This window comes from Balaenoptera physalus, assembly GCF_965194825.1.
Source record: "Balaenoptera physalus genome assembly, chromosome: 14".
In the NCBI taxonomy this organism is placed as follows: domain Eukaryota; kingdom Metazoa; phylum Chordata; class Mammalia; order Artiodactyla; family Balaenopteridae; genus Balaenoptera; species Balaenoptera physalus.
The window spans coordinates 9,686,982-9,710,085 of NC_138893.1; the positions used below are offsets into that span (position 1 = coordinate 9,686,982).

Sequence of the window (23,104 nt, forward strand, 5' to 3'; positions counted from 1 at the left end):
ACCAGCTGTAACAAACTGTAGAAGTAGGATAGTTCTAATAGATGGGGTATTGATTTTAAATCACTAAAAGTAAAGGGTCCTTTATGAAATTTTATGACATGTCAGATTTCCATTTTGATGCCAGGATACCACAATGTTTTTCCGTGGCATCATTCAAAAAAGGTGTCTAAAATTGTCTTAAGTGAAGTGGATTTTAGTTTTTAAATTATAAAAATCAATGAAACAGCATATGTTAATATTCTAAAGAATGTATTTTCAACTTGCTTTTAATGTCTCAGCTATAGAAAATGAAGCCTGCGGATGTTTTTGTTTTTGTTTTTTTTAAACATTTCTCCCCTAGTGAGTTTTCTTTGTTCTAACTGCCAAGTTGGTTTCAAAGACTCTTTCTGGATATCTAGCAGTTAGAACAAATCCTATAGATTATGCAAAGAAATAACCAACTGCAGTAGGTAGGTACAGTGCTACTTTTTATAGGAATGTAAGACACCTTGTTTTAAAACAGAACTTAAATTAAAATCTCAAATAGGTTTTTCCCGCTTTTTTTAGTTGATAAATCTTTTTTCATCTTTAAAGACAGTCCACTTGATAAAGCCAGAACTATAACACTGAAATTAGAAAAAATACTGAACAGTGTCCTAATGCATATTCTGTACCTAATCTTAAATGATTTTGGAAAATCCCTAAAACTAAACAAACAACGTAACATTCTTGTATCTTCAAAGGAGTCTGTTATCGTATTGCAAAAAATGTGGGGAGCAAAACTTTATTAAACAAATTAAGGATTGCAAGAAGGGAAAAATTTATACTTTAGGTTCACTAAAATAGTTCAAATTCAGTCAATGTCAAAGTCAATCATTAGACTGTAATTCCAAGAAAAATGCTGAGTATCAGGATTAATAAATAAGAAAATAATATTCTCAGTGGGCGACTGAAGACCCCCAAATCAAAGTTAAAAGTAGCACCATTGACAATTTTTAAGAGAACCGTGTTTATGATTAAAATTGCTTGTTTTATCAACTATTGTATAACTCTGCTTCACTACAAAAATGATTTGATTGTCCAAGAATATCACTATTAATGATTTATTACTGACTGATGTTTTAAAAGCAAGACTAAACAAAGCTTCAAATTTGTCTTGCTAAAAATTAACTTGGTATCAATATTATAAAGAGAGCAGGACCCAACCGGTCTATCTTGAGGCAAGACATCCTTTTTGAGACATTTAATGTTCTAACTATAGTTTAACAGATGTGAGGTATTGTGCAGTTTTGCTAATGAGCTTTGAGTGAGTGAACAGAGATGGGCTGGAAAGTACAAGTAGTAACTGAAGCACACGGTGACCCAAGGAAGCTTCTGGAAGGATGTACCTCAAAAGGTGAACAATGGAATGTTCACAAGCGATTCTCAACCTTTTGGTACATTTTTGTTGTATCTGAAGTTTAAAATAACAAACAGTCTTTTACAATCAGAAAACAATAGATGTATTTTGGAAAACGACAATTAAAATAATATGTTAAACATAATAATATGTTAAAATTTGACATCTGATATCTGAACAAAGTAAAAGTTTTATAAAACATTACAAAAATGTTTTTAAACTACCCAGTTTTGTTGAGGCTTTTAAAAAAAGTTCCTATCCACAGCATACCAACTACACACGAAAGAAAGCAACTCTCCTTTCTACCTTAGTAACACTGATGGTTTTTGGCATATGGATAAATATTTATTTCCAAAGAATGGATTAAAGCCACCCCAGTTACTAAAAGTAACAGAAGCTGTATAGATATGCTACATTACTGGGATGCTTAAAGAGCATTTCCAAACTTATTATCTAAAAATCCTGTTCTTTCTTTATTTTTAAAGCTCTAGAAGACAATTCCTAAATAAATTCTAGTTGGATTAGCATGTACTTAAGGGTAAAAATATAACTGAAATTATTCTTACCTGGTGTTGCACATCAGAATTTGTTGGGCAGTTCAAACTAATTGGATCACACTCCTCTGCTAGGGATTAAAAAAAAAAAAAAAGATGCAAGCTTGATCAAGAAAGCACATACTCTGTGGTTGTAAGGCCTAAAATTAAGACTCAGTATTATGTGCTGTTTACATCTGGTAAAACCAGGAGGACCTCGAATGGCCCAGCTGCAAGTCCCCCTCCCTGCTCTGCTCCTGTGGATAAGACCGCCAGCTAAACAACGCTCCTTTTCAAGGGGACCAGACACAGTCCCTGCTTATCCCTGAGCAGTGGGTTTCAGTTCCCTGCCAGACGACTGAATTATTCAGACAAGTCATCACATCCTTCCCTGGGAACCAGGGGTCACACACCCTCTTGACAGGACAGCGCTTGTCACCCACAGCCCCTGGTTGTTCACTCTGTTCCCAAGTGCAACCCCCATGCGACCCTGCATGGCGTGCAGCGTCCTCCCTCCCCAGGCTGTGAATATCCGTGACTCACAAGCTACTGTCAATCTCATCTGCCCAGTGTCAGGTGTCCTGTGTGTGGCCATCCCCATAACCCCAGGGCAGGATCCCTCCCTCACCAACAGGGTGAACAGGAGGTAGTCCAAACACATTCCCCTCTGATAACCTTACAACAGATTCCACGGTGTTCACTGTTTGACAGTTTACTAAATCTCTCAGAGAGCAGAGTGGGATTATACTTGTCTTGATAGCTCACCCTCCTAAAAGCAAACCGAAACCACTTCAGTCCTATGGTTAAAGTGGGGATTGCCAGTGAAAGTCAAAGGAACATGATAGGCATGTGAAATGTCTAACACCTTTCGGAATTAACTGGTAGGAAGGAAATTCCACCCTTAGGTTGTCTTACATATGTGTTAACTTCACAGTTCCCAACTTGTGGTGAAGATTGTACAAATGCATTAAAAACTGATTTTGTTCCATCAGATTTTAATCTTTAACCACAGAATTCAACATCACACTCTAACCTTGAAAATCGCCAGTAATATATTATGTTATGAAAGAAATGTTTAGTGGCATGTAAAATTTTAGAGTTAGTAAAGCCCTTAATAGAGAATCATTTAATTCAAGGTTCAAAAGTTAGGGCTGAGTGACAGATTGATTAATTCATCTATTTTTTTTACATTCCTTAACATTCTTTGACCTATTATAGGCTGGGCTGATAGATTTATTCATATAAGGGGCTATATTTATTGCTGCCTAGACAAGGTCATTTTTTCCTTAACATTATTATCTGCAAAATTTAAACTAAAAGCACGGTCTTTTATTAAGATTCCATATGGTATCTTTTTAAGCTGGAGCAGTAGAGATCTTACCTAGCCTTCTGTTTCTCAAGACAGTCCCAGCTCTCTTGCACCAGAATCACCTGGGCTGCCTGTTAACAATGCAGATTCCTGGGCTCCACTCCAGACCTTCTGAATTGGAATCTCAGGGACCCCAGAAATCTGACACCTAACAAGCACCCCACAGAATTCGGATGCACACTAATTTTTCAGAGCAAAAAGTAACAGACATGTGACTTCAGTCATACTAATTCTCACAATGGCCGGTGTCATAATTGTTAACCCAGCATTTTTGGACAAGTGGGGCTTTTTATTTCCCAACGCAATGTTAGCTTGAAATTAAAAAGCAACTTTTCTTACATGGTCCCCCAAGCACTCCTGTGGTTGTACCCCTCTCCCACCCCTCTACCCTCCATAAAAGAAAACACTTTCTCAGAATGGCCACCTTTGTATGTGTGTCGTAATTGGGGGAGGGGTTGGTTTGCTAAAACAGGAGACTGTCAGCGTCATGGCTGGGTGGAAGGCAGTGAACTTGTGGAATGAGCGGGACCAGGTCATGGTAAATCGTGTGGGAAGGAGGGGTTTTTAGTTTCATGTTACAACAAGGAAACCTATTAGCAAGATACTGTCAGTCAATCGGCAAGATGAGAAATCGTCTAAAATACAACACACTGGCCTGCTAGTTTTCAGGCAGACATTTTTACGTAGGAATTATTTTGGTGATCTCCTGAGCACTTGTTTATTTTCTCCTTTTTCAAACTGAACTACTACTTCTCCATTTAGTTAACGAATTATTGCAAATATCATCCATGCTTAAGTTCAAATTTCTCAAAATAATTAACAATAAAATCAGTCTACTTCTCTTTAACTTTATATCCGCTATTTAATTTTTTTGGACAATGGAAGGGCAGTAATGCCAGAGAAGATGAAGATGATAAAATCTTGATTGCTTTATGATGTAGTTATGTGCAATTTCCCCTCACTAGGAATAGTGCCTCAAAAATCAGAATTCTTTTTCCAAAGACATTTTTCTCTCAAAATATGAAGAGTCACATTCCCTTCAGAACCCTCAAGCCAGCAGTTTCTACGAGATACAGGAATTCTGTGATATAAAATAAACCCCAATCTTAAATTAATCCTGAGTTTGGTGCCTACAGATTCTCACAGAGCACCTATCATAACAGAAGCCTGACAGAATGAATCTCCCGAAATCTCTAAAATCAGGGGAGGCAGAAGCTACACATTTGTTCCCGACAAGAAAACAGGTATAATAACACGTTTCACCTCAAAAACGTGCTGATCATTGAAATCACACTAGATTCCCACAGCTGATTTATGGTAAAAGCACATTATTCAGAACCACTCTAGTGTGGACCATGTTAAGGGACTATGTTGTACTGTCCAGGGGAAAAGCAGGAATATACTAGAATTATAATGGAGATTTTGTGAAACATGCTAATTTTCTTAAGAAAATACATTTTGAGGACTTTTTAAATCATATGGAAATGGTTCAAGCTAATTACAAACGACTCCTCTATTAAATATAGTAGCCCCCCTAGAATTCACTTAAGTGTCAGAGTCTGAATTGTTCTTAATATAATTAGATTACATTTACTTTTTTAAAAAATAAATTTATTTATTTATTTTTATTTTTGGCTGTGTTGGGTCTTCGTTGCTGCGCGTGGGCTTTCTCTAGTTGCAGCGAGCGGGGGCTACTCTTCGTTGCGGTGTGCGGGCTTCTCGTTGCGGTGGCTTCTCTTGTTGCGGAGCACGGGCTCTAGGCACAAGGGCTTCAGTAGTTGTGGAGTGCAGGCTCAGTAGTTGTGGTGTACGGGCTTAGTTGCTCTGCGGCATGTGGGACCTTCCTGGACCAGGGCTTGAACCCATGTCCCCTGCACTGGCAGGTGGATTCTTAACCACTGCGCCACCAGGGAAGCCCTACATTTACTTTTAAGCTGTAAATTAGTCTCTTCACTAGTTATATATGGGCTTTGTTTCCCTAAAAACAACTTCAATGAGAAAATTACCATAAGCATTTAACGATGATATCGGCTCCATTATAGTATGTTTGAAAAAAATACTGCAGACATTAAATTGTTATGAAATGCAAATGTTGAATATTACATAGAAGACGATGTATTTCTTGGAGATAAGAAATTATGTGCTTAATAACACTTCCCCGCCCCCCCTCATGAATAAGGACAGAGGAAATATCTGGAGTTACTTGTCAACTCACCACCATTTTAATTAAGGTTTTGTAAAATTCAAATTCTAGGAGAAACCCAACGGTACAGTTACTGTATTATCAGGCTGCTAAGCAACAATCTTTTTCTCTTAAAACAGGAAATCATGTTCAAGAGTGATAGAAAAGGTCTTCGGATAGTTGCTGCAGCCAAGTCTACCTAAAACGGTGGTTCCACTCTTGCCTCTCTGCTATGAAAGCTTTCAACAGTCCTCTACCCTGACTGCTCACGATTCTTTTGCCAGATTTCCCTCCACCCCTGTCGGATGCTCGTTGGGAGTCAGGTGCTGTTCCAGGCTCGTTTCGTTGAATTCTCACAAGCCCCCTGGGAGGTCGGTGTAATACTGTCCTCTCTGCACTGCAGACTGGACACTGGGACCCTGAGCCACGAGGTCACCTGCTGAGTCCTCTCAGAGCTGGCGGTCTGGCTGCAGCTCGGGTCTCTCCTACATGTCTCCTACATGTGGCACGCCACATTCTTGAAGCTTCTTAGGCAGGCTCTCAAAGGGAGGTCTGTGTCCCACCCACTCAGGTTTGCATTAAAAACACAGGTTTCTGGGCCTGACCCCAGACCCACCACATCATGATTTTGGAGTAGTGGGGCCCAGAATCTGCATTTTAAACTAGCTCCCCAAGTAATTCTTCACTGCACCCTAAAAATCCAAGGAACACGGCCCAAGACAGCCTCCGATTCGTTCTGGTGGCCTGGCTTGCACCTTCCACTTTCTTGCTGAACTAGGCAATCACAGCTTGGGGAATTCAGGACACTGAGAAGTCATTCATGGAGAGGGGAAAGGGCAAAGTGTGCTTGGGAGAAGCCTCCCCTAGAACAGCCAGGATTGGGGCTCAAACCTGGCCTTCAGCCTCTTTTCCCTACACCACTGCCGTTCCTGGGACGTGCACAGGAGGCAAAAGGAATGAAACTCTAATGATGTCATTTCAGGGAGCAGGAAGAAGAGTCTGGTGAGTAGAGAATGAGGGAGGGGGACCTGGCAGAACTACAGACTTAACCACAGGTGGGCCCTGCCAGGGAGCTCCCAACCCCGCAGCCCAGTGACCCTGTGATACCCATCACCACAAGGGCTGCTGGGGAACCCCACAGAAGGCTGTGCTGGGAAGTCCTTCCTCTCCAGGAAGCCGGGGGGCCCCTGCCATCTCTGAAGCTGCTCAGATCTGATTGTTCCCCACCCCTCCTCTCTGGCCGGTCAGCACAGCACAAGGTAAACGCTCCAGTGCGATAAGCGGCAGCTCGGCCTCCATACTGGATACAGCCTTGCAGGCTGCCCCAGGGGAAATTAGGAAAGGCTCAGGCCTTTATGGTCTGTACCACGCCTGAGACATTAGCCTGTGGATCATAAAAGCAAGCTCTTTTTGCTTTGGGGCCTGACAGCATCCCTTGCCCCTTGTTTGGTAACAGAACCCTCTTTCCTGTGGTTTGAGTAGAACTGACTTCATGCCCTCCAACCTTGAGGCTCAGACCTGGTCACCCCTCCATCCTCCGACGACAGCAACTGATACAGTGATGGCCACATGACCAAACTGCTCCTTTCACGATGTGCCCCTAAAATTGTGCCATGTGTGCTGGGGAAAAGGCTCCCTCTTGCCCCGGCATCTTTAGCTGCACCAAGTAAAGCTGGAGGTGTCAGAGACTATCTTTCCCACCACGTGGGGAAAGCCTGCTCGAGTATGGAGCCAACACAGAAGACAGAGCCATGGGGGTGGTGGGGGACTGAGCCTGAGACATCATTTAAATGCTTGGATTTAGCAGCACCCAGAGACTCTAAGCCACCTTGTCCCCCCCCCCATTTTAAACTACTTTGAGCTACATTTCTGACACTTGCAACCCACAGTCCTGGCTTTCTTCATTTTATGCATGTTAAAAACACCATAGGAATTTGATGTATAATTTGCTATAAAATAATTTCTACATTTTAATAAGAAAATTCATACCAGAGAAGGTCAAATCATACACTAAATTATCAGTATGTTTCTGTTTTACAATTTTAAAAAATTAAAAATTACTTTGACTAGTGCTTTGTTCAAGATATGAAAGTAATCACAAGTTTAAACTGTTACATTAACTGTACATACCTTTAGGGAGTCCCGTGTCTTGAATGGGATATTTGTCTGACTGTAGAAACCAACAAAAGAGGAGTGTTACTTTTAAACACCGTAGTCAATTATAAGATCAAAGTGAAGAGAAAGCTTTGTCTTGGGAAAGTCATGATTTTAATGTAAATCCTTGCAAGTTTTTAGCCTTGGATTTATCAATATGCCTGACCCATTGCTTGTTTTCATTCTCAATTTTACAGAAATGAAACCAAGGTGGATGAGAAGTTAATGTTGGAACATGAAACAGAAGAAGCCTTCAGCTCTGACCACTAACCCACACTTCCTCTCTTTTCTGCAGTGCTCTTCTATTTCCTGCAGCTCAAAATTGAGGGACATTTCTGTTAGTGAATTATGGGGACAGACCCATCTCTTCTCACCATTTCTGTGACATTCATTCGGGCCAATAAGCATGTGTTCTGAGCAGTACTCACAATTGGAGAGCTCTGTCACGGGTTGACTAGGACAGGAGTCAAAAGGTAACTATCCCATTAATTGCACGAAGATCTACGAGTTAGTTACCCATTATGCACAATTATGCACAATTCCCCAATGCTTTAGTTGAGGGCAGTACTGTTGCAGGGAATTCAAAATAGCAAATGCTCTTACAATCACATTATTTCTTTGTTGGTACTGACAAATATGCAGGTATCTAAGCTTCTGGAAGCTTCTACTGCAGATTATACAATGTAGTCATTTTCTAAAGACTTCCATGAGAGGAGTGGGGATGCACCCAATCTCCCTAGCCTGTCCTCTGACCCAGGCTCAGTTCCCACCATCATCTGCATCTGGGCCTTTGGGTCCACAGTCCTCCAGCCTGAAAAAAAAAAAAGCTGTACCTCCCAACTCTCCTGTAAGTCTCATCACTATCTTCCTTGGACAGAGGAGGAAAAGAAACAAATGTGGAACCAGGGGTTCTGTTTTAAACACCTTTCCTCGGAGTTTCTTTGGAGCTAGGCAGTAAAGTTTCAGAACCTTCTAGAAGCCTCCAACCCCTTTCCACAAAAGAAATCAATCAATCATCTTTACGGTATCAGTTCAACCTTTGAAGGGGCTGGAGTCTAAGGTCAGACACACTGGTGGTCAAGCGTGTCTACATGACTGAGCCCCAATAACACTCTGGACCCCAAGGGCGGGGTGAGCTTCCCTGGTTGTCAATACTCTGTATCATCACACATCGTTACTGAGACCAGTAAACACTGTCCACACAACATCACTGACAGAGGGTAGCTGAAAGCTCCATGCTTGCAACTTTCCTGGGCCCTGTCCTATGTCCCTCTTCCTTTGGCTGACTTTAATCTGAATACTTTTGCTGTAATAAACCACAATCCTGAGTGAAAAAAGAAATCAATCAATCAATCAATCATCAATCACAGAGAACTTAAAAATCAAATACTTTTCCCCCAGGCTAAATCCTTCTCCATACTCTGCTCCCCAGAGCATGGAAAACACATCTGTACTATAGTGCTTATCAGGCTCTTTTCAAAGTATTTGTCTATTTCCTCAGACAGACTGTGAGTGTTTCAAGAGAAGGGACCATGATCTTTGCATCCCCAGATTTTGACTCTGTTCAGACTACATGAACGAACAAGCGCAGGTTTCCTGGAGAGACTGACAGTTGAGATGGGCCTAGAGAACGCCCAGGACTCAGATGACCGAGAGAAAGGAGCATGGTGATTGCAGATGGTGGGCACGGAGGAGCAAGGCCAGGTGGTTGGAAGACGGGCCAGCCTGTAGGAGAGATGCATGCTGGAGGTGGAAAAGGAAGACAGGGTTGGACATGAAATAATGGAGCCAGTTTCCATGGAAGACCCTGGAAAGGAAGCGAAGGGATTTAGGAAGGGTGCCGTTCTAGGATCTCGGGAAGCTTGGCTCATTTAACACTGCTGCCTGCTTCGTGCCCCACTCTGCATATGGGAAGACGGTCGGCACAGCCTCGCAGGAAGTCAGGCAAGCAAGTAATTCCCACACAATGCGATAAAAAGTAGGGACTATGGATAAGGCAGCACCCGAAGGCCCCAAGGCCGAGAAGCCTTCCCAGATAAGGAACACTTGAGCTGCGTGGCACGATGCACAGGAGTTCAGTACGTGAGGAAGCAGGGAGGGACCAGCACTCTGGGTATCCCAGGACGGGGGGAGGGCGTGGGGCACTTGAGGAGCAGCAAACAGCTACACACAACTGGCTCATCAGGGGGATGCTGAGACACGGTCACGGAGGACCTCATCTGCCATGTCAAGGACCATGTATTCAATCCTGGAAGGAATGTTATAGTTGAAATGTGTCCCCTCCAAAAATACCTCGAAGTCCTAACCCCTAGTACCTCAGACTGCGACCTCATTGGAAACAGGGTCATTGTAGATAGAATTACTTAAGGTGAGGTCATACTGGTGTAGGGTAGGCCCTTAATCCAACAGGACAGACGTCCTTGTAAGAGGAGAAGAAATAACAAGACACAGACACACAGGGAGAAGACGTCCACGTGCCACCAAAGGGAGAGAACAGAGCGAAGCAGCTACAAGCCAGGGGACACCAAGAACTGCCGACGACCATCAGAAACCAGAAGAGGGGATTCCCTGGTGGCGCAGTGGTTGAGAATCTGCCTGCCAATGCAGGGGACACGGGTTCGAGCCCTGGTTCAGGAAGATCCCACATGCCGCGAAGCAACTAAGCCCATGCGCCACAACTACTGAGCCTGCGCTCTAGGGCCCACGAGCCACAACTACTGAGCCCGTGTGCCACAACTACTGAAGCCCGTGTGCCTAGAGCCCGTGCTCCGCAACAAGAGAAGCCACCACAATGAGAAGCCCGCGCACCGCAACGAAGAGTAGCTCCTGCTCGCCGCAACTAGAGAAACCCCACGTGAAGCAACAAAGACTCAACACAGCCAAAAATAAATTTTAAAAATTAAAAGAAAAAACAAGTGGTAACAGGTTAATCAACAGTGTATGCCCATCTGACACATGGGCAGCCCGCCTTTACTTTAAGGTTGTCCTATTTTTTCTTTCAATCTCAAGTTAAGATATTTTGATTTCTGAAGAATTCGTAATTAAAAATAGATAGTATTAAAAGTAGACAAGCAGATAAAGACCTCACGTAACCTAAGAAGACCAATTCTGAAATGTGCAAAATGAGAACAGAGTCTAACACCATTTTTAACCTGGAGAAACCCCAAGTTTATTATGTCACAGAGAAATATCATGAAAAAGAAATTTATCTTGGAAAACCTTATTTTAGGGTTTCAAATTTCATGTAAGTACTAAGTAATAAAAAATATAAAGAAATAACAAAGGGGAAAAAGGAAAAACAGGAGTCATCACCATTAATGTAAAAGTTGTAACCTACCATATTAAGGGATATAGTGCTAGGGTCTGTGTCTTCCACTGGCTCCTTTGTCAAATGATCTGTAAAGAGAACAAATGGAGAGCATTTTCTTTAACTTAGAAGCACAGTGTGTCCTTTGATAACTGTCTTCATATAGACACAAGCTACCCCAATCAGTTTGGAGAAAAGCTTACTTTCAGTCATTAGTGGAGACAAAATAAGAAAGAATGAGTTCAGGCTGCATCAAGAAAGTGATTATGACTAATAAACTACATTAAAAAAATATTTTGGAACAGTTTACTTACAGATATCTACAAATACTCAGAGATACAAATAACTACAAATTAGGTGAATGTGATATTAATGACTCTTTTGCATATTGGATTTTGAGACAGGCTGGGACCTGGGACCCTTTACTGGAGCGCTTGCACCTGGACAAACATCTCCTCAAGCAACCGAGTACAAAGAAACTATAAAAGACTAAAAATAACTGCATGCAAGTGCCGTTGGGCAAATTATGAACAACATACAGAAAATACAAAAAGGGCACAAACCAACTGCCATTTCTGAGGTGCCGGGAGCAAAAGCAGGGTACTGCACGTGACCCCTGCACACAGCACCACCAAGGGGGTGGGCAGGCCACCTAAGCCACCCCTCAGGCCCGACCCACCAGTCTGCTCCCACCCTCACCCCATTTAAGGGACCAGCTCACCGCGCCCCCCTAGAACAGCAAGCAAGGGTACCTGTTTCTTGATTTTACCTCTCATGCTGCAGCACGACTCCCAATAAAGCATTGCCTGAATTTCTCGTCTGGTCTCTTATCAATTTCTATTGATTAAAGAGTCCAAGGACCCAGGTCGGCAACAATCTGATTATAACTTTGAGCAAGAAAATTAGAAAAAAAAGCTCCCCCTTTCCAAGACACTTTACGAAACATCTGCCAGAAAACTATCTTGCTCGATAACCACATCTGTCTGAATGGGATCCTCAGTATTTTGTGCAGTCACTACACGACCTGAAAAACCCTAAGTGGCCAGCCTTGGGCCAGTCAAGATTCATCTTTCATTTTTCTCCCAAATATTCATTAAGTACATACTGTGGCCCAGGCACTAGGTCCTGGGAATGCCTTGGGGGATCCAAACAAACAAAACAGGACAACTTATGGAGATCATTTGTTTGTTCTCCCTAGATGTTTCCCATCCGAGAATGTGTCCAGACTTCTCACATTTCTCTCCGTGCAGGTGTTGACAATGCCCAAAGGAGAAGCAGTGTGAAGGGAACATCTCTTTGTTTTATGACAGGCTACAGTCACTGGAGAGATTAAAGGAGGTGGCCCAGAGGAGTGGGGGCAAAAGGAGAGAGTTTTTGCCAGTGTCCCCCCATGGAGCAGGGGACAGACACTGCAGCTCCACGAGTGGGGACTGTGCCGTGGTCCTTAGCAGAGCCCAGAGGTGGCAAGACCACATCAGGGAATGCACGGAGGGGGCTAACCCCTGGGTCCCAGGGTTCCCAGCCCCACAGAGAAACCAACCCATGATTTGGGTCTGCAAGAGAAACACAGGGCTCCTGGACCTCAAGAGTCTTCTCAGGCTTGGATAACAAGGACATCAAGCCCACCCGGATGCACTAAAAATTCAAGGCCCCTCCTTTTCCAAGCACCACATGATCCTCTTAGATTCCTATATGACCCTAAGGAAGGGGCCAGGCCCCAGTTTGGACTGAAATGGAATTTCCTGCCAGCCCAGTAGATTACGGACTCAGACCTGGATTTAAGTCAATGTAAAGAACAATAAGAAGAAGTTGTGTTGCTAACTCCACCCTGAGTTTACAGAACTCCTGCTGCCCAAGGAAAAGGCAATTATCATACAGAGCACTTGGTGTTAAGACAGTAGAAATGCAGAAGGATATGGAAACACAGGAGGAACACAAGCCCAGCCCGGGGTGTCTGGTGGGGAGTGAAGAGTGGGTAGAGAGGAGCCCATAGAGGAGATGACACTTGAGTCCAGAAGGATGAGTTGAAGCTGCCAGGAGAAGTCAGGGAGGGAAAAGCATTCTAGGCAGAGGGAACAGCATAGGCGAAGGCCTAGAGATGAAAAAGAACGGGACACGTGAGCATACTTCAAATAGGTCCAGCCAGACACCTGCATTCGGTTTTCCAGTTTTTCCTTTCTATCCTTGTCATGTCTAGCTCCTGGCTGGGGAGTGGGTAGTAGAAGCCACCGTGAGTAGCCTCCAGTCCTTTCTTTCCCTCCTATCACAGCCTAGTCTCAACCACTTCATTTTCACCAAAGTGTATCTGGATGATAAAACTTTTTTTCTGGCCACGCGGCCTTGTGGAATCTTAGTTCCCCAACCAGGGATCGGACCTGGGCCTTCAGCAGTGAGAGCGTGTTGTCCTAACCACTGGACCACCAGGGCATTCCTTGGATGATAATACTTTAAAAGTTTACCTCCACTAGGGGGGTGGAATTTTAATAGGTATCCTGTGCAGCTATTGCCCACCAAGTCTATGACAAGTTAGGCCTGTTTCCTACAGAGACATTAGTACGCGAGGAAGGAAAAAGACGAAGAGGAAGAAAATGGAGGAGACAGCTGGGAAAGGCAGAATTACCCCAAAAGCAGCAGTGAGAATGCAAACAGGACAGTTAAAGGGAAGGCACACAGGGCTTGGGAGGAGAAGGCTTGGGTCCTCACCGACACACCGCTGAGACCTAGTGGCCTGACCTTGAATGAGTCTAGCGGTATGACCTTGGATGACTCACGTTAAGTGTTCCCAGCCAACAGGAGGGGGTCCACGTGGCTGGTTCCCACGCCCAGCTGATCATCATTATTCTGGTCAGGTCAGGTTTGGGAACGAATTCCCCTGAGAATCTGTGCCTCAGAGGGTGATGGGGTGAACAGGACAAGTGTTTGGAGGCCCAAAGTCTCTTGCTTTGGTCTGAAACCTCTGAGAATAGATGGAATTTAAGATGGGAAGGGCACAGAGAATTCAGGGTTTTTTTGTTGTTGTTGTTTTCTGAAGCACAACAGCAAAGTGAGAGGGCAATCAGGAAAGGCTTAGGCAATCAGGAAAGGTTTAGGACCAGTCTTAGAGGCACTTTCAGGTCTTTTATTATTTTCATTCGCATGGTTGTGACTGTATCAGCTTCTGACGTAGACCAGGCTGGGGATGAAGTTCTTCCTTACGTGTTATTGCCAAATTCGCTCACAGACCCAGGCCCACGGTGTCGCTCCACTTGTTCTACCTGATCCCGGGCCTTCCCCCTGGCCCTTGCTGTAGTTCACGCAGAAACACCTTTGTTCTCACAGGCCCGTGATGTGTACCGACAGATTATTTGGAGGAGGGCTGATCCTGGTTATTTGAGACTAGTCTAGAAGTAAGCAGTTGTCCTAAAGTATTTCTGAGAGCTCTTGGAGCCACATGTTTACAGTATTATTAGTATAAAATCAAATAGTTTACTCAGAAGCTTTAAAATGTTTATTTTTACAGGCCCCAGGTAACAGCAGGCTGGGCCTCTAGGCAAGGCTCTGGTATTAGATGGGGCACGAAGAAGCCGAAACAGAAAGGGGGATCGTGCGAGCTCCGAGGTGGCAAGGCCAGCAGCTCAGCCAGGGGTGGGTGGGGACCTTCCTCTTGCTCCTGGCTGTCGCTCTACTGTCCCAAAGCTGCCACCATTCTCCTGGATTGGTGACTCTAAAGAAGGCAGAGATCACCCCAAATTAGCTGGTAATTGACCAAAGGGGGGTCTCACCGATGGCAATGAGAATGATGTTTAATTCACATGAGCATCTTCTGGGGAGGTCCTCAAAAGGCCTGAGTGAAACTCATGGTGAGTTGATGCCACTCAGCTGCTGGAAGGGCACCCGGCCTGGCTCCCAGAGGCCCCAGGTGAGAGCTATCGAGGCCAGCTGCAGTTACTTGCTTCTCTGGGCCTCAAGTGCTTCATCTGTAATATTCAGAGGGCAGGGGGACAGAGAGCCTCCACATGCCCTTCCAGCTTTAAAAGTCCATGAGTGGTGAGAAGTAGGGGCCCCAAAGGTGAAAAGAGCATCTTCAGGTGAAGGTCACTCCGACACAGGAAGCCCAGTTACAATTAGAGCTCCCACTTACCCAGTACCCCTCCCCGCCCACCCACCCCACCGCCCCATGCTACCTGGTTTACACACAGCCCCGTTTCATCCTCACAGTAACCCTGAGAGAGGGCCAAGTGTCTCCTTTATCCATACTGAGTGCCCAAGGTCATAGGGCAAAGGAAGCAGCAGAATTTGGATCTGGGACTTTCTGACTTCAAAATCTACCCGTTTTCCACTACCTTCGGGTTGCTTGAAGTGGTTCCTGCATTGACCACCTGATAACAGACTGTCCTGGGGGGAACAGACTGTCCTGGGGGGATCTCTGTGTCCAAATTTTCCCTTCCTATAAGGGCACCAGTCACAGTGGATGAGAGCTCACTCTGATGACCTCATTTTAACTTGACTGCTTCTGTAAAGACTTTATTCCCAAATCAGGTCACGTTCTGAGGTACTGGGGGTTAGGATGCCAACAAATTTTTTTGGGGTGGGGAGCACAGTTCAACCCATAACAGTCCACTCTCTGGCCCCCAAATTCATGTCCTTCCCATGCGCAAAACACATTCACCCGACATCCCCCAAAGCTTTCATCATTCCGGCATCAACTCTAAATGCAAAATCTCACCTACCCATCATCCACTCAAAGACCCAGCTCTCGTCAGCTCCTGAATCAGAATCCCCAGGAGCCCTGGAGACCGTGGGCTGCACCCAGCAGCCTCTCCACCAGGAACGATCTCGGATTGTCCAACACAGACGCGGGTGAGCTGCCCAAGAGCAGCGCGGTCACGTCCGGACATCTCCCTTTATGAATCACGTTAGATAAGGGCCAATAGCTCCTCAAGACAGTTCCTCAAAGGAAGATTAAAGATCTCCTCTAAAGATGTCCTTTCAGAGAAACAAAGAGGGAAGCGTGTCAGAGCTTCCTGGCTTTCCCGATCATCAGGAGTCAAAAGAGTGGGGCCTTTTGTGCTTCTTAGTGAAAAAGTAAAGGCAATTCTTTGAACTCGGTGATTTCAGAGTTCATTTATTTTTCCTCTGTTATTATTTTTTGTGCCCTAGCTTTTCTTTTGACCTACAGCTGTTTTCACTACTGATTCTACGGAAGCCCTAGAGTCCTAACCGTATTCAGGATTACAGAAGCTCTCAGGGCAAGCAGCGCTGACACGCTGCTAAGTTTACCTTCTTCTCTGTGTTTGGCAGCAGCCCTGCTCTGTCATCCCTGCACCTCAGAGCAGGGGCTGAACAAGCTGCGAAAGGACCAGGGATCAAGAAGGTGCACCTCTAGAGCAACTTCTCTGGATGATGGCCAAGCTGAGGGAGAGGCGAGGGGAGAGAAGAGATGAACCAAGGGATGAAAGAGGAATGCAGACAAGGGGGAAATACTTGGGTAGAGAGAATAAAACTTAGAGGCATTGTAAGAAAGGGAAAGAAATGAAGTGGGCATTGGAAAAACCCACGGGACGGGGAAGGAGAAAGGGAAGAAGGAAGGAAGAAACGAAAACCGCAGCCTGTCAGCACTCTCTGGTGGATGTGGTGAACAAACTGGCCGGTCCAGCCTTTCAAATAAGGGTGCTGCTCGAAGTGGTTCCCCCTTTAGTCCTGGTTTCTGCTCCCGGTGCTACTGGAGTTTGCAAGAAGGACACGGTGCCACCTCAGACCCATCCAAGCACAGAGGAGGGCTCAGAGGGGTGCATGAGGGGTGAGATGCCACCTAAGGGGCTGTCCTGGGCCAGGGCTCCCAGGGAGCAGCTCTGTGTGCAGTGCAAACAATACCCCGAGGATGAACAAAGGCAGAACATATGCTGATGCGCTCCGTGGCCAAGGGCACTTAGCTCACTGCGACGAAGCAATGAACTGTACCATCTCCCCAACTCTCCTGACTTTCAAAGCCTCTTTCTTTGTTTCTGTCCTTAATATCTGTATGAACGTGAACCAGATTTTATTCACTTTCAACAGGCAATTCTGACTCATTCCACGATGGATGGTTTATTAGTGGTAGAGACGGAATGAGATGGCTACACTGTAACCAGCATGACTATTTTCCTGCCAGTGTAAATTTTCTCAGGGCAAAGGGTTGTTTTTTTAATTAAGTTCATACGGTATAATAATAGATACCCACCTTTGTTATATGCATGTGGATATACAAACAGCTTTATTTTTTTTTACCTTTACAAGGTAAACCCAGTTAACATATCTAACTGAATCAGTTCCTAAGATGCCAATACGGGAAGAGCTTTTTCTGCCCACAGTTTGATGCATAGGTGGTTATATTTTATATATTTCATTCATTTACTGAGATGGTAAGTATTTAACCAGGGCTTACTATGTGCTGGGTACTGGGCCAGGCGTTGGAGAAAAACGGTCGAGCAAAACAGATGTGCCCTCTGTCCAAGAACTTATAGTCTAATGGGGGAGAGAGACAATGGTGAAATCTTCACAGCTAGAAACGGTGACAGGTGCTGGAAGGGTGCACCAAGGTTGTGTGACATGGAGCTGAATCTACATCAGTTTTGATCGGAAATCTGAAGGGTGGGCAGGAGGTAACTGGACCGGCAGGGGTTGGGGGGAGGGGAAGGGAGGCTTCCAGGCGGCAGAGACAACTTGTGCAAAGGCCAGGAGGCAGGTGGTCCAGGGCTCTCAAGGAAACAGAGCAGGCAGGGTGGCTGCAGTGCAGACGAAGAGACAGAGCAGGCTTGCCGACTGAAGGGAGAGCTACAGGCCCACGTACAGAGCATGGACACCACTGAAGGACTGAGGGTTTACTGGAAAGTCAGCGCAGGTTTCTGAGTAGAGGAATGGCAAGATCTGATTTGTTTTTAAAAGGTCACTCTGGCCACTTTTAGGTGAACAGGTTGGTGGAAGGTGACAGTGTGTGTGGAAATACCAGTTGGGAGGTGAGTGCAGGAAATCTGGTGAGACAGCATGGTAACTGGGTCTGGGGTGGAGACATGAAAATGCCACATTAACGAGTTTTACACATTATCACCACTTGTGGCTTCATTACAGAAATGGAAGGGATGTGTCCTGGAGGTTACAGAAATGGTATGAGATGTTAGAAAGAGGAAGTCATTTTTTGGGTCATATTTCTGTCCAACCCTTTGTTTCTATATGCAAGTGTGGAGATACTATATATCTTTTTTTAAACTGGAAGAACCCTCATCTAATGGATAGAATTCCAGAGTGGGAATGGACATGAGTGTTTCTTTCAGATGCCTGGAGATGTTCTTCAACATCCCTGCAAGTGACAGGCAGATCTCTACTCAGGAGGTCTCTCCCCTCTTTGGAGGAAGCCAACAAAAGTCCACCTACAAGTTTGGGTTCTACCTCTCAAAGTCAAGGAGCCAGGTTCTTTCCGAATGACACCCTCCTATCATCATATCCTCAGGTCTCCCATCCCGCCACATGTGCTGGGATTTCCAAGTCCCTTTGTCCCAGGTTGTGAGCTTCCATCTTGGCTGGGCCAAACAGGCTAAGTAGCATCACCGGACTTCTAGATCCTGTAGTACTATTACTGTCATCTAAGATCCTATTAGCTGCCCTGGTGGCCTGATCACACACTTGACTCACTGAGGCTTTTTATACATGAAGCTGTGTTTCCCAGCACCCACCTCCTCTGGTGCCATTGATTTTGGGGGTCCCAAGCAGACCTTATATGTATCCCCATTCAGTGGGTCCCGATCAAGATCTTTTTGAATCTCCTTCACCATCATCATTGAATGAGATGCGAAACCACTGTTAGTAAAATCTAGCTTAACACCTCTTGGCGTCTTGCCAATTAACATTTTCAGAAGAGGAAGTGGATGCGGAGGTGAAAGTTGGGGGGCAGGGGTAGGATTTCTCCCTTAATTTCCCCTTCTGTTTTTCCAAACAATGAATATGGGGGAGGAGAAGGATATCCAAACCATTTATTTATGTTCCATCTCCCATGGATAAAATGTTTACCATTCCTCACTTAAAGAACCACCACTTGAAGAAGAATTTAGATCTTTCTTAAAATCTCCAGGAAACTCTCCCAGACGCAGAACATCACAATGCCAAGTTTGCAATCTTCTGACCCACCTCCAGATACTTTCTCATTCTCCTAACTGCTCAAGCCTCAAATGAACAATAAAACATTCAAGCTCCGGCCCTGCCCAAGCCCAAGAAATAAAATAGGGAACACGTGTCTCTAAGCAGGTATCTATGGTTCTGGATATCTGGTTCTCTCCCTAGCCTTTCCAGCCTCAACAAAACTAGAAAAAGCCCCAGTGTGCTCTGGGGGATACATCATTCATTCACTCGCGTGTTCGACAAACATTCGCTGAGGATCAGCCTAGGGTATGGGAGAGCAAGGACAGCGAATTCCTGAAAGGTGAAATCTGAGGAAGATTTTCAATTCAAGTGAAATTAAAGAAAAATCGAGAGCCTGGTCTCAGGTACAGACAGTATTTTACGGTTTTTCAATTCAAGTGAGATTAAAGAAAACTCTAGATTCTGGCTTCAGGTGCAAACACAATATTTAACGATAACGACAGAACTAGAGGCCATTCTAACCAAAGGCCTCTACAGGTGGGATCAGCCACCTGGTTTTGTGGATACTAGTTTATGAAATAGCTCCGAGGGCCAATATTTAGAACAAAACCATTTAATAAAAGTGAAACGAGGAGAGAAGGGGAGAAATGAGAAGGCACGTTGAATGGGGAGAAAGGGAGAGCTCGGGAGGAAAAAAGAAATCCACCCCTTGCGCTCTTTTCTGCCAGAGAGGTTTGAGGGGCTTGTTTCAACCTGGCATCCCCGGTGCAGAACAAAGAGGCTGGGGCGAGAGGAGAGAAGGGGCGTCTCAGACACGCTTGGGGGCGACTGGGGCCAGGGGGCCGCCGGAGGCGGGCGCCACCAGTAGCCGCTCGCGGGGGGAGCCTCGCACCTCGCCCTCCGGGACCGGGCGCCGCCGCTGTCCCCCGTCCGGCCCCGGGTCGGGCGCCAGGGTCCAGGGTGGTCCCAGGTCGCCCCTCGGGGCTCGCGGGGAGTTCGGCCCCGACAGCCCCGCCCCAGACGCGGACGCCTCGCGATCTAGCGACCCGCGGTCCGCGCTCCGGGTGAGGGTGCGGCGCGGTGTCAACTTACCCGCGCGCACAGGGTCCTCCGGAGAAGCCATGGGGCCGACGGGCGCCCGAGCCGGGCCGGGCGGCCGGCGGGACGGGGGAGGAGAGCCGGGTTGCAGGGCTGGGTTGCCCTGCCTTTCGGATGCGCGGGGAGCGAACCTCGGCGGCTCCGCGCGCCCCTCCTCCGCCCGCTCCTCCCCTGTCTCCGCCGCTCTTCCCGGCGCTCACTTCCTGCTTGGCAATTAGCAAAGCCCCTGCCGTGCGCGTCCGGGTTCCACCCCCCGCCCCCAGACGCGCGAGCCGGAGCCCGGGTGCAGCGGGCCAGGGCGCGGGGAGAGTCCCCGGGTGCCCTGGGGTCCCCAGCTACCGCCGCGAGCGCCCTTCCAGTCCTGCGCCCAGGTCTCCCACGGCAGGTCCCGCCGCGGAGCTCGCGCGAGTGCTGCCTGGGACCTGCTGCGAAGCGATTATTAGCCTTAAAAGCCGGCTGCAGTCGCGGGTCGCTCTCCTGGCTCCCTCCTTTCGCCCTGAGTCCGGCCGCAACTCTCCTTCGCGCACAGGCCTGGGCGGAGATGCCTGGCGGCGATCTGATGTTAGACCATTTCCTGCTCTTTAGGCAGAGTACGCCGCTGCATGATGGCACACGCTAATAATTTCTATTTTGATTTTTCTTTGGCATTGGTTATTACATGACCTCCAGGGTACTTACAACACAAAGGGAGTGAAAAGAGGAAGCCTGATACACTCGCACAGCCTCGCTAGAAAAATAGCTTAGGGCTCCCTCGGAAATGCCAAGGTCTAATTTTTTTAATTTTATACCAATTACGTGCGCACAGATTGGAATCTTTCACTAAGAATATTTTTAAGATTGTTATATTTTAACTAAACCTATCATCAGTCATAAATCTATTACTATACGATGGTTACAGGCAATTTAAATTTAATAGTAATCTCTTAAGGGTTTAAAATAACCTTTGTCTTCACACATAAGAATTGAAAGAGAGGAATTGATTTGAAAGAGATAACATAGCTTTTAGTCAATTTATCGTGAAGGAGCAGCCTCTGGCTAAAAACTCAGCTCCGAAAAATGCGGGAAAGCAGCAAGTGTGTACATACCCTCTTGGCGACCACGGGCGTGCTTTGTGCCTCTCCCCCTCTGTTTAGTAGTCCTGAGGCCCATGGCACTCTCCAGATCGGCACTTAATATGCCATGAAAGAAACTAGAGGCTCAGAGAAGAGGGTCCGGCTGGGTGTCGACCTTCTGGTGGAAAGCTCTCTGGGGAATTTGTGGGTGGGAGGATGAACTTCCTTTTGGTCTGCCTTCTGATAGGAAGGGAAATTTTTTTAAACGGTGTTTTCTCTTAGCATCCATTTTGAGGTTTGGTTTGTGGTTCTTTCTGTACTTCCCATGATGATGGAATTATTTCTGAGGTTGCTTGTCAGGAACCACATAGCAAGTCGGCAACACAAGCTCAAGCGTTGCTCTGAAGCTGGTTTGCTTTTCAAAACCCTGAATTGATTGTCTTATCACTCCCACTCTTATTATATCAAATAGAAGATGGGTGGCAGAAACACACTTCAACGTTAATTTTTTAAAAGAAAACTGACTATATATATTATTCCCTTTCATTCCCTTTCCTTGTACCTACTTTTTATGAATTGCAACCATAAGCCCTCATTACCTTATTTTTCCCATGTGCTTTGTGAACTCTAAAGTGTAATGCAAGTGGAATTTTTTTTTAATTTACAAAAAACTAATTTAAAAACAATTATTTTTTTAAACATCTTTATTGGAGTATAATTGCTTTACAATGGTGTTAGTTTCGGCTTTATAACAAAGTGAATCAGTTATACATATACATATATCCCCATATCTCTTCCCTCTTGTGTCTCCCTCCCTCCCACCCTCCCTATCCGACCCCTCTAGATGGTCACAAAGCACCGAGCTGATCTTCCTGTGCTATGCGGCTGCTTCCCACTAGCTATCTATTTTATATTTGGTAGTGTATATATGTCCATGCCACTGTCTCACTTTGTCTCAGCTTACCCTTCCCCCTCCCCGTGTCCTCGAGTCCATTCTCTAGTAGGTCTGTGCCTTTATTCCCATCTTGCCCCTAGGTTCTTCATGACCATTTTGTTTGTTTGTTTTTTAGATTCCATATATATGTGTTAGCATACAGTATTTGTTTTTCTCTTTCTGACTTACTTCACTCTGTATGACAGACTCTAGGTCCATCCACCTCACTACAAATAATTCGATTTCGTTTCTTTTTATGGCTGAGTAATATTCCATTGTATATATTGCTACATCTTCTTTATCCATTCATCTGTTGATGGACACTTAAAAACAATTATCACCCACTGGAGTTGCCAAAGGGCTACCATACAATCTATTTGCTGTTATACTGTGTCCTTCTGCTTTTCCTTCTACTGCTACCCAAAGAGGGTTTTAAAACACTCTTTAAAATAGACATTTTTGACTTTTCCTGATAGCACCTAAATTAACTCATGAATCTCGGAATCACAATAAATGGGGATTGGTAACCAAAGAGTCAGATGTGCTGGATTTGACTCACAGGCCTGTCACCATGAGTTTGTGTTACTTTAGCACACAAAGTTACTAGTGTGCTACTTTGTGTGCACACTTTAGCACACAAGGTTTTGTTACTCAAAACTCTTGAGTCTGTAAGAATTTGTAGGATTGTGAAAGTTAAATGAAATATTGCATATATAAAATTACCTAAAAGTGCCTGGCTTATAGTAGGTACAAATAAACCAACTACTTTCCTGCCTTCTTTCTTTCCTTGGAATTTAGTCTATTATGAGACGCTCCCATTGCCTTTGTTATAAGAAATGAACCAGTATTTATTATAGGGTTCGTGCACAGCACGGATCAGTGGATTGATTGATAGCCCCCTCATGCCCCAAACAAAATGCCAAGTCCTGGGAAACCAAAGTGAGAAGTCCCTGACTTTTAGGAGTGTGTGGTCAAGAGAGATTTGCAGATACTCTTTCACCATAGA

At 45.3% G+C, this 23,104-nt stretch overlaps 1 protein-coding gene across 9 annotated transcripts in view; it reads right to left on the minus strand.

Annotated features, from left to right (window-relative positions):
- EDARADD (EDAR associated via death domain) overlaps positions 1–21,669 on the minus strand; it is a 60,948-nt gene extending 39,279 nt beyond the window's left edge. For 4 of the 9 annotated variants that reach the window (XM_082423158.1, XM_082423151.1, XM_082423152.1 and 1 more), the window contains exons 1-4: positions 21,198–21,669; positions 10,954–11,012; positions 7,593–7,632; positions 1,945–2,003 (exon numbers count right to left, since the gene is read on the minus strand). In XM_082423158.1, the coding sequence (XP_082279284.1) occupies positions 1,945–2,003; positions 7,593–7,632; positions 10,954–11,012; positions 21,198–21,261 (222 nt within the window). In that variant the 5' untranslated portion in view covers positions 21,262–21,669. The other 5 variants (XM_082423157.1, XM_082423156.1, XM_082423153.1 and 2 more) reach the window with 5 other exon arrangements.
- Positions 21,670–23,104: the final 1,435 nt, after the last annotated feature.